The 12,283-nt window shown below is 45.8% G+C and overlaps 1 protein-coding gene across 1 annotated transcript in view; it reads right to left on the bottom strand.

The window, feature by feature from the left end:
• SYCP2L (synaptonemal complex protein 2 like) overlaps nt 1-12,283 on the bottom strand; it is a gene marked incomplete at its 5' end in the record, with an annotated part of 320,901 nt that overhangs the window by 263,120 nt on the left and 45,498 nt on the right. Inside the window, 2 exons of the mRNA XM_082258962.1 lie at nt 7,660-7,705; nt 8,774-8,826. Of these exons, the coding sequence (XP_082115088.1) occupies nt 7,660-7,705; nt 8,774-8,826 (99 nt within the window). The remainder of the gene's footprint in view (nt 1-7,659; nt 7,706-8,773; nt 8,827-12,283) is intronic.

Genomic DNA, 12,283 nt, shown 5'->3' with positions numbered 1-12,283 from the left:
ACCGTAAAATCCTTTTCTCTTAAGCTCATTGACAGACGTAGTCTTCTTGATTCTCAAGAGCTGGGTTATGTTGTCTCCGCAGGAGTAGGACTAGGCAGAATGACAAAACGTTCTGGCTCCACCCTAGGGGGCAGTCCCTGAGGGTATATCCTCCCTCTCTCTGCTACAGGGAATCAGTTCTGTTTAAAGCAGTACAGAGAAATTAACCCAACCCAACTCAATGATAGAGGGGCGGGTACTACGTCTGTCAATGAGCTTAAGAGAAAAGGATTTTACGGTAAGTTCTTACAAAAATCCATTTTTCTCTATCGCTCATTGACAGACGTAGTCTTCTTGATTCTCAAGAGCTGGGACATCCAGAAGCAGTGCCACAAATGAGGGGTGGGATTGACAAAATCAAATCCAATCTAGTAGGCCCAACCGGTGCCAAACTAGAAGTTTTAAAGGCTCATTATAAACAAAGAATGAGACTAAAGAAAAATTTTCCAACGGAAAAAACCCTCGAGGTAGACCACTGGTCTCCTCAAATTGCGGCCTGCAAAACCTTGCGGCCAAATGAGGCATCAGACGATGCCATTACATCAACTTTATAATGTTTAGAGAAGGTATGCACCGACGACCAGGTAGCCGCCTTGCACACCTGGACCACTGACGCCTGATGGCGAAAGGCCCATGACGCACTAAGTGCCCGAGTGGAGTGCGCCTTAACAGGGAACGGGGGCTCCCGACCCTTAATAGAATAAGCCTGCACTACCGTCTGTCTGATCCATCTGGAAATGGTCGCGGCAGATGCAGGCAACCCCTTTTTGGGTCCATCTGGGATCACAAAAAGTGAATCCGTCTTGCGAAACGAGTCTGTCGTTTTCAAGTATACCCTGATCGCCCGGACACATCCAAGGAGTGCAAAGCAAATTCCCGAGGATGACTGGGCTTAGGACACAGGGAAGGTAATACAATTTCTTCATTCAGATGAAATTCTGAAACTACTTTTGGTAGGAAGGATGGATTCGGACGAAGAACCACCTTATCTCTATGAACCACCAGATATGGTGAACGACAAGATAATGCGGCCAGTTCTGACACCCTGCGTGCAGAAGTAATAGCCACCAAGAAGGCCACCTTCTGGGACAACGTGGGTAGAGGAATCTCCCTAATATCTTCAAAGGGAGGTTTCTGAAGAACCGACAACACTAAATTAAGATCCCAGGGGGGTAACGGCGCGTGCACTGGCGGAGCCAGATGTCGCACCCCCTGGATGAAATTCCACACCAAGGAATGAGTAGCCAAAGGCTTCTGAAAGAAGATGGCTAATGCTGAGACCTGACCCTTGATAGTACTCAAGGCCAGTTTCTGCTCAACCCCTTGTTGCAGAAAAGCCAATATTCGACTAATCGAATAAGACCGAGGACGGAACCCCAAAGGTTCACACCATGCAATGTAGGACTTCCATGTGCGATGATAAATCTTTCTGGAAGTCGCTTTCCTTGCTTCAACTAGAGTAGGAATAACTGAAGCTGACAAACCTTTGTCCTTCAGCACCTGGGTCTCAATAGCCAGGCCGTTAAAGCCAGCGATCGTAAAGCAGGATGGAAGATCGGTCCCTGAGACAGTAGATCCTCTCTGAGAGGAAGTCTCCACGGGACGTCCGCCACCAGTCTGACCATGTCGGCGTACCAAGCTCGACGAGGCCAGTCCGGAGCTACCAGGATTACTGGGATTCCTTCCTCCTCTACCCTGCGAAGAAGTCTTGGCAGTAACGCGAGAGGAGGGAAGGCATATATTAGCTGGTATTGCCCCCACGGGGCGATCAGTGCATCTGCGGTTTCTGCTAGAGGATCGTGGGAGCGAGCCACGAATCTCTGAACTTTCCTGTTGAATCGTGATGCCAACAGATCCACATCCGGGGTGCCCCACCGTAGGCACAACTGGTGGAAAACGTCTGGATGGAGGGACCATTCCCCCTGATCCAGGGTCTGACGGCTGAGATAATCTGCCTGCCAATTCTCCACCCCCGGAATGAACACCGCAGAGATTGCTGGAACAAATCGTTCCGCCCAGCGAAGAATGCAAGCCACTTCTTTGGCCGCTCGGACACTCTTGGTGCCCCCCTGATGATTGACATAAGCCACGGCCGTGGCATTGTCCGACTGGATCCGAACCGGGCTGCCCTGAAGCTGCTCGGTCCAGTGAATCAGACAAAGTCTGATCGCTCTCAGTTCCAATACATTTATCGGTAATCTGGATTCTTCCGGGGACCAAAGTCCCTGGGCAGATAATTGACCGAGAATTCCTCCCCATCCGGATAGACTGGCATCCGTGGTCACTATCGTCCAATATATTGGCAGAAATGACTTTCCCTGGCTGAGCATTGGAGACCGAAGCCACCAAACCAGAGACTCTCTGGTCTGTTTGCTCAATCGTATCTGATTGTCCAGGGATTCCGGATTCCGATTCCATCTGAGAAGAATCTCATGCTGAAGAATTCGGGTATGGGACTGGGCAAATGGGACTGCTTCGAAGGAAGCCACCATCAATCCCAGAACCCTCATGCACGTCCGAAGGGAAGACCAGCTGTTGGACAGTAACAACTGGACTGCTGATTGAATATTTCGAAGTTTCCCTACCGGAAGGAAAACTCTCGTCCTGACTGTGTCTAGAATTAGACCCAGATATTCGAGCCTCTGGGTGGGAACCAGAAATGACTTTTGCTGGTTCACCAGCCACCCGAATTCCTGTAAAGAAATCATAGTAATCTCTATGTTTTGTAGCAAGGTCTGAGGAGATTCTGCATGAAGCAGAAGATCGTCTAGGTAACCTAGAATCGATATACCTCTTTGGCGCAGAAGTGCCAACATAGGGGCCAACACCTTTGTGAAGACCCGCGGAGCCGTGGCGAGACCGAAAGGTAACGCCACAAACTGATAGTGGTTCTCCTCTACGGAAAAGCGTAGAAAACGCTGATGTCCTGCGAAAATGGGAATGTGAAGATAGGCGTCCTTGATGTCTATGGACGCTAGGACATCCCCTGGATGCAGGAAGGCTGCTACCGTGCGAATGGACTCCATTCTGAATCTTCTTATGTTGACGAAAGAATTGAGCGCTCTTAAGTCCAGAATTGGACGCACTTTGCCCTCTTTCCTGGGTATTGTAAACAGGTTTGAATAAAACCCTTGAAACCGTTCTGTCCAAGGAACGTGGACTACCACTCCTTGTTGTAGTAGATCTGTGACTGCTCTCCGCAGATCTTCTAGACGATCCGGAGATAGTCGGATATTGGAAGGGAAGAATCGCGCCGGTGGGAGAGATCGAAACTCGATCTTGTACCCTGACTTTATGACTTCGCAAACCCATTTTTCCGGGATTCTGGAAAGCCATGGATCCGGGAACCGGCGAAGACGTCCCCCCACCCCAGTTATGGGTGGGGGCGCACCTTCAGGCTTTGGATGGTTTATCTACAGGTCTGGAGGGGGCGGGCTTTTGCTTGCCCGACCAACGACCCCTGACGCCTCCTGCAGGAGCTTTGGAGGACTTAGTTTTTTTCACCCGCTGGACGAAAAAACCTCTTGTGAGCAGAAAAAGAAGGCCCTCGTCTTAGACGAGTTCCTCTACCTTTAAAATTTTGCGGTAAAAAGGTGCTTTTTCCACCGGTGAGATCCTTAATGATCTCATCTAAGTTTGCTCCAAATAGACGTTCTCCTGAAAAGGGGATATTAGCCAATGCTTTTTTGGAACCTTGGTCGGCTATCCAACCTTTTAGCCACAGTGTACGCCTGAGAACCACTGCTGAGACAGATGCTCGCGCCATTAATGGAGTGGCGTCTAACGCCGCATCGCATACAAACTGTAACCCCTGTATCATTTGTTCCAACAAATCTGATACCGCCTGAGGGACTTCTTCCCGGCGTAACCACTTGGTCCATTCAGTTACAGCCTGCGAAACCAGACCAATAGCAATTATTGGCCTGAAAGCTGATCCAATCAAGGAAAACATGGTGCGAGACATAGCTTCTATCTTGCGATCCACTGGATCTTTAAAAGACGGAGCGTCTTCTAAAGGAATAACCGTGGCTTTATTCAATCTAGCAATTGGTGAATCCACCACAGGTGGTTCTGTCCATTTCTTAATAAGGGTTTCCTCAAACGGATAACGCCTGTCAAATGCGTTTGGAAATATTAAAAGTGCGTTTTGGCAGACGCCATTCTTCATCGATTGGATTGCCAAAACATTTGGGCAATGGAAAAACCTTTGCCACTTTGATGCGCTTTTTAGTCCCAAAGGGGATCTCAGTTTCAGCTATTTCTGATGGAATACCCTGTAACCTTAAAGTCTCTTGAACAGATACAATGAGTGCGTTTACCAACGCTTCCTCTCGGGCTATGGCAGATGCCGAAACATCCTCCTCACTGTCTGAAGAGACAGGACCCGAGACACCAATACCAGATGAAGTACCTGCAACTGCAGAAATAGGCTCAGAGTCTGAATCCGAGGTTTCAGATAATAAGGGGTTAGGCGGGGGTCGCTTTCTTGCGCCCTGTCCCTGACAAGCCACTTCCACCCGGGACACAAAAGTTTCCATAATGGCTGACAAAGATTCAATTGTCAATGGGGTGCTGGAGGATCCCGCAGACCCCTCGAGGGGATCCGGAGGAGATACATGAGTGGCAGGGTCCATGTTAATACAGGACACTTTTGCCAGCAATAAACAAAAAAACTTTTTTTTTTTTTTTTTTGTGCGTCTCCCCCTAGCGCAATAGCGCCCCTCAGAGTACCTGCTTCTCGATCCCAGAGAGAGAGAGAGGGACCCCCAAGGCTCACCAACCGATGCAGTGCAGTTTCCAACAAACTGCAGCCAGCGTCTGTCTTACACAGACTGGAAGAAGCTGTTTGCTCTTTTCCCGGGCAGAAGGCGTGGCTCCGCCCCCTGTGTACGCCTTCCGGCGTTCCCAGCCCTCCACGAGGAAGCTGGGCTCACAAAACATGGCCGCCCCCATAGAAGAGACAAAAAGACTCCAAAAACATGGCGGCCGACGTGACCTGAGGACATACATGCATTCGGTCTACGGCAAAATGGCGGCGGACCGCCGATATCGTCTTCCCAGCACATCCACCTGCACTCTGCTGAGAGGTGACATATGGATCTACAGAGATACACTGCACATAAGGTAGGATTATACCTCCTATGTTTGCTGTAATGTTACAGTCTGCTGGGTAGAGTGTTAGCTCTTGAACCAAGTCCACTTCCCACAAACACATGCTGTATTACAAAGGGGACTTGTAAGTGTCAGATATATACTGACCATATATGGAGGGGCCCATAATATATACTGCCTCATAAATGAGGAAAAAAGGGAACGTTTTACTCACCATACCGAACCGACAGGCACCCTCTCTTCATAATACCCTCTCCACCGAGGTGGGGGTTTGTGGACGCCTCGACTCTCTGGTCCTGGCGTCCAAGCGAGCTTTTAACTCGTAAAGTCAGTCCCTTTACTGGGACTCCGTCGCGGCCGACTCAGCGCACTGGTCTGCACGCGCTTTTAGGCAGAAACCGGGGTGACCACTGGATCTCATATCCAGCCCGTCGCCCGGCCCCGCATACTTACTTGAATATGTCGCGGCCGACCAAGCGCAATGCCTGGTCTGCACGCGCTCGTAGGCCGGCTGGGGTGACCACAAGTGTCGCCCAGTCCGGCATTTTTGCTTGAAGATCTCACAGGAAAAAAACACTGGAGAAAACTACCTAAAAAATGTCTTTTTCTTAAAGAAAAAAAAAGTCTTGCCAGGACCAAAAGATCCCAGCAAGGAACTTAGGTCCTTACTCCTGACTAGACAGAAAAAAACTGATTCCCTGTAGCAGAGAGAGGGAGGATATACCCTCAGGGACTGCCCCCTAGGGTGGAGCCAGAACGTTTTGTCATTCTGCCTAGTCCTACTCCTGCGGAGACAACATAACCCAGCTCTTGAGAATCAAGAAGACTACGTCTGTCAATGAGCGATAGAGAAAGTCAAATTCCTTCATGACAACATGGGCTCTCCCCTCTCACTGTTCCCCAAACCGTGTCTATTGGGAATTTTCCCTGACACCAGTATGAATAAGTTTACCACTGTTTTTCTACATGAAACCCTGTTCTCTGCCCGAAAGCTGATTGCGAGAAGTTGGATGCGAGATAGACCTCCTACTTTTCATGACTGGCTGAGAGAAGTTAATGCCACTATTCCGTACAAGAAACCTCTGTATACGCATCGTGGATGTCCCACGAAATTTACTAAGATATGGGACAGGTGGATTCAAGCCCCGGAGACATGTGCTGGCCCTGGTGCCCCGTCCCTCCCCCCTACATAATCCCCTGGTCCTTAGGTTGCTCACAGTGTTCTTGGTCTTCCCGCTGCACACGGTCATGTAGTTGTTCCACTTCACTGTTACTTGTCCGAGATAATTTCAAGAATATGTACTTGCTAATATACCCTTCTGATATTCATGCCCTGTTGTTCTGGTCATAGCCTGGCTAATTACTGGTGGATTACTGTATTACCCTGTTACTGTTATTTACACTTTTTTTTTGCTCAATAAAGAACCGTTTGATTTAAAAAAAAAAAAAAAAAAAAGGAAAAAAGTGCCAGGACCAGAGACTAGGACCTTACTTCGACTAAGCAAAAAAAAATCCTATAGTAGGAAGTGGGAGTATGCCCCTTTGGACTGTCCTATGAGCGTAGTCAAACTTGTTTCCACCTAGTATCCTACTCCTATGGAGAGCAGCATAACCCAAGGGCCAAAGAAGATATGGAGCTGTGTCCATCAATTAGTGAAAGAGAAAGGATATACATTTTGTTTGCACACAGTTCCCAATAGCAAAAAATGGCCCAGTCATGAAAGAGGTAAAATCTTTCAGAGCTCAAGTGATTTAAAAAAAAAAGGGCACTTGGTTTACAAACAAACCTTGTAATTTGCATAGACTGAAGATGGCAAACATCACAGCTTATGCACGATTGCTGCCAAAGTTATAAAATGATCAGAAATCATTCTGCATGGGTTCCTTCTTGTTAGCAGGGACCAGAGCTGTCAGATAGCAGCAGGCTCCTGTGCACACTATTAGCTGTCAAACAGGAAATGTAGAAAACATTCCCTTAGCATGAGAGAACGTGTAGCATAAAGTTAATCTACAGACAACAGTTTAAGTGAGATACTATTCAATAAGTTACAGACTGTCTGCCCAATAAACCTGGTCTCAAGAATGTAGCTACACAACATCTAGTCACAAAGTGATAAAAAGCATCCAAAATGTAGATGCTTAGTTGCAAACAATATTTATGACACTAAGACAGTTCTTTACTTAGCATCTCTTTGAATTAGGCTGAAGGTCATGTCTAATTTTAGGAATCTGGTGCTAGGGAGTATTTTTCTATAATTCATACATTAACATCAATTTTTCCCTTTTTGGCAATTGTAAGCGAGTTATTAAAGTCAGGTCAGAAAGAGTTGGTCTGTAACTGGTTTGCAGCTAGTAACCATGAATCTTTGACTGCAATGTGGACTCACCTGCAAAAGCAAATTCTAGTTCTAATTAACATCGACCATATTCTAATAAACTATGCTTACAAAGACTTACTGCATAAAACTGCTTAGGTCAGATTCTTAAAACACACAACATAAATATTACCTTTTCTGTGTCAGCAAAAGCATCAACACATGGATAGGTGTATACTCTGAAACCATAAGATACATGATACCCAATAAAGATATAAAAAGTAAAGCTTGCTAAAACATATCATTAAATATACATACAATCTTTAAGATGAAGTTATTCGATAGCAATAACTGCCACTCACAAGCTAATTAAATGAGCATGTTTAAAAAAAAAAAAAAAAAAAAAAAAATTTAATGCAGATAAAAACAGCAATGAGAAAAATATTGCTGATTCTTTTTCTAACATTTAAATGTCTTTTCATCTGTGGCCATTAGATGGTAGCATGCACAAAGTTTTTTCTTGTGCAAACAGACAAACAAAACAAAATTTTAATAAAAAAAAAAAATTCCTCAAGAAATAATATCAGATACATTCATACATACAACCATTAAATACCTGACATACTACTTCTAGAAACGGTATCTGGCAGTTTACCATCATGATCCATGGTACCATCAAGCAGAGATATTTAAGAATCAGGCAGAGCCACATAACTCAATTCTGTTGCACAGTATTTATTGCTACTGTAAAAACGTGTAGCTAAATGCTCCAGTGTGTTTTTCAACATGTGACCAACCAGCATGAGTTTCTAAAAACATTTTGGCAGATTACACTGAATAAAGTAAATTTTCTATCGTCTTTAAAACGAAACATTGTCATATTTGGTTAAAAAAGGAAACCGAACGTCTCAGACCCCGTTCATACTGAGGCGAACTGGTCGCCTGACAGGTAGCCGTAGGTCGCCTGCCATAGAGTAGCTGTGGACCCGTTCTAATAGGAGCGACACAAGTCGCTCCGACTTAGAAAAAGGGTCCGGAGCTTCTTTGGGGCGACCTGCATTGACTTCAATGATCTGAAGTCCGTGCCGGCCACTCCAAGGTCGCGGTGCGAGCTGCGCACCGCGACCTGTGAGGTCGCCCCGGCAAGTAGCGTTGCCCCAGTGTGAACGGGGTCTCAATGAACGAACAGACGATTTTTGTCTGGCTTAAAACAAACATTGCAATCTGCAAAAAAACATTGTGGAGTAAGACTGAACAGCTGCACTGGGTTTTTTATTCGTACAACACACTTTTGGTTTCACACGTACCGTACTGCCTCCTGTGACCTCAAATTAATGCAATTCAAAAATATTCTGCAGTCCTAGAAAAGAAAGACAGGTTTCACAACTCAATCAGCAGCTAAAATGCACCCGCACAATTTGCAGCTCTGCCTAATTTTTATTTGCAATAAGAACATACGCTGGCAATTATGGAAATAGAAACACATCTAAATGTTATCCAATACATTGGTAACATTTTGCTAATAACCATCAATCACATAGCATGTATGCTCTACCACATTTTAACCAAGTGATGCTCGATGCATTGCAATTGTAGATAGAGGAGAGCCAGCAACTTGAAAATCCATAGAAACGTCTTTATGTAGCTAAAGAATAGTGATAAGAACAGCTTACACGTTACAGCAAATAGCCTTAAAGCGGAGTTCCGGGCACAGATCTCATTTTTTGATGAACATACCCCCGGGACAGTCAGGGCTAGCACATTCCACAATGGCTAGCCTCTGATATGTCCCGGTTCGCACTTACCTGCAAGAAGAAATACTTACTTTGAAAATTTCTTCCACAGTGTTTCCATCTCTCTTGTGGGCAGCTGAAGCCGGCGCGGTCCTCTGTGTCTTCTTCCGCGTCTTCTTCTCCCAGAATGCGCCGCACCGGCCCCTCTCGTCACTTCCGGTGCGGCGCCGCATTCCTAAACAGCTTCTGGGCATGCCCAGAAGCTGTTTAGCAGGGGAATGCGGCGTCGCCCGGAAGTGACGTGCGGGGCCGGTGCTGTCGCATTGATTCCTGGGAGCGATGACGTTCAGCTCCCAGGAATCATCGCGAGGCAGGAAGTGACGGGGTGAGCCTCGGCGCTGGAGGAGGAAGTACCCTGAGGTGAGTATTTACGATCTTAGATTACAAGGTGAGTGTACAAAAAAAAATAACTATCCAATTCCTTTTCAGGTTATGTGTAGCTAGCGGAGGGGCACAAAAAAAAAAAATACCGATTTTGTGCCCGGAACTCTGCTTTAAGTCTAGTACACACTGTTTATTTTTCGTTCAACCCAGCGGGCTGAACGAAAAAAAAAAAAAAACTGTAGAGCTCAGGAGGAGATCCTGTACTAACAATCTGATGCTAGTACAGCAATCTCCCCACTGAGCTATTGTGTTCTGACAGGTGAACAGCCCCTCCACCAGAACACAGCAGCCAGCACTCTCAGCCATTTGCGGAGAACGCCGATTGGGGGGAGATCAGCAGATCTTTTTCAGTCATACCCCTTCGACAGAAGCCAGTTTCTACTGAACCGCCCCATACCATCTGATATTCAGCCCATGTGTACGGGGGGCTTTAATCATAGCCATTGCAATAACAAATTTTTAAAAAAATCAAATTTTAAAGATAAACTCAAAAACCTATAGATTTGCGAACATTAAGAACAGTAAATTGTCCCTACCCTTAAAATTATAATTGTTCCCCCTTTAGGAATACCAAAAAAAAAAAAAATAAATAATAATAATCAGCAGCAGGGAGACTACATGCAGTACAATTTGCCCTCTGCCTGCTTTTTATACTCCCAGAGCTTAGCACCCCTTTAAAGATTTTAACATTTAATTAAAAAATAGAATTATATAAAATTATGTTTGTTAAGGGTCCATTCACACTAGCGCAACTTGTCAGGCGACTTGGTCGCCTGACAAGTCGCAGTCGGTCGCCATTGAATAGTACAGGACCCGTTCTAATTGGAGCGACACAAGTCGCTCCGACTTAGAAAAAGGGTCCTGCACTACTTTGGGGCGACCTGGAGGCGACTTGCATTGACTTCAATTATATGAAGTCCGTGCAAGGTCGCCGCACAAAATCCTGCCGCGGCAGTGTGAATGGGCTGTTAATGAAAACTGAACATGACTGCAAAACAAACAAAAACATAAAAAAAACTAATAAAAACAGAGAAAAAAAGGATTTTTAAGGTGCTAAAAAAGTCCAGGGATTAGACTAAACAGCATTAAAAGCATAAAAAGGTTTTATTATGAATAATTAAATGCAAATTTTCATTTTATAAATTAAAAATGGATTTTTGTAAAATCTTACCGTAAAATCCTTTTCTCTTAGCTCATTGACAGACGTAGTCCTCGGTGATACAGCACCTTCGGGTTATGTTGCCTCCACAGGAGCAGGACTAGACAGGAAATTAAAATGCTCTGGCCACACCCTAGGGGCAGTCCCAGAGGGTATATCCTCTCTCTCTCTGCCTCAGCAAATCAGTTATGTCAAAAAGCAGTCTTTAGAGATTTTAACCCAACCCAACTCCAAAACAGAGGGGCGGGGACTACGTCTGTCAATGAGCTAAGAGAAAAGGATTTTACGGTAAGATTTTACAAAAATCCATTTTTCTCTATCGCTCATTGACAGACGTAGTCCTCGGTGATACAGCACCTTCGGGACGTCCCAGAGCAGTATCACAAATGAGGGGTGGGAAAATGGAAATCAAATCCCAATCTAGAAGGCCCAACCGTTGCCAACTAGAAGTTTACAATGCTCATCCTTAATGATGAGACTCAACAAAAAAGAAATTTTTCAAACAGAAAAAAAAAAACTCTCGAGGTAGACCACCGGTCTCCTCAAATTGCGGCCTGCAAAACCTTGCGGCCAAATGAGGCATCCGCCGATGCCGTCACATCAATTTTATAGAATTTTGTAAAGGTATGTACCGACGACCAGGTGGCCGCCTTACATACCTGGACCACTGACGCCTGATGGCGAAAGGCCCAGGAAGTACTGAGCGCTCGAGTGGAGTGCGCCCTAACAGGGAACGGAGGACTCTGACCCTTAATAGAATAAGCCTGTACCACCGTCTGTCTAATCCATTTGGCAATGGTCGCGGCAGATGCAGGCAAACCCTTTCTGGGGCCATCCGTGATCACAAAAAGTGAATCCGTCTTACGGAATGATTCCGTAGCTTTCAGGTATACCCTGATTGCCCGAACCACATCCAAGGAATGCAATGCATGTTCCCGATGATGCTTGGGCTGAGGACACAAGGAAGGTAGTACAATATCTTCATTCAGATGAAAATCTGAAACCACCTTAGGAAGAAAGGATGGCTTAGGATGAAGTACTACCTTATCCCTATGAATCACTAGGTATGGGGACTGGCATGATAATGCAGCCAGTTCTGACACCCTGCGAGCAGAAGTGATAGCCACCAAGAAGGCCACCTTCTGGGATAAAGTAAACAAGGGAATCTCCCTGATGTTTTCAAAGGGAGGTTTCTGTAGAACCGACAAAACTAAATTAAGATCCCAGGGCGGTAAGGGCGCGCGGACTGGTGGAGCCAGGTGCCGCACCCCCTGGATGAAATTCCGCACCAAGGACTTGGTAGCTAAAGGTTTCTGAAAGAAGATTGCTAATGCTGAAACTTGACCCTTGATGGTGCTCAAGGCTAGCTTCTGCTCAACCCCTTGTTGCAAAAAAGCCAATATTCGAGTCACCGAATAGGTACGTGGAGGAAATCCTAAAGATTCACACCACGCAATATAAGTCTTCCATGTGTGATAATA

This window comes from Pelophylax lessonae (assembly GCF_965119305.1).
Source record: "Pelophylax lessonae genome assembly, chromosome: 5".
Lineage (NCBI taxonomy): Eukaryota > Metazoa > Chordata > Amphibia > Anura > Ranidae > Pelophylax > Pelophylax lessonae.
Note: the sequence above shows the minus strand (reverse complement) of the source record. Positions and strands in the feature narration are given on the sequence as shown.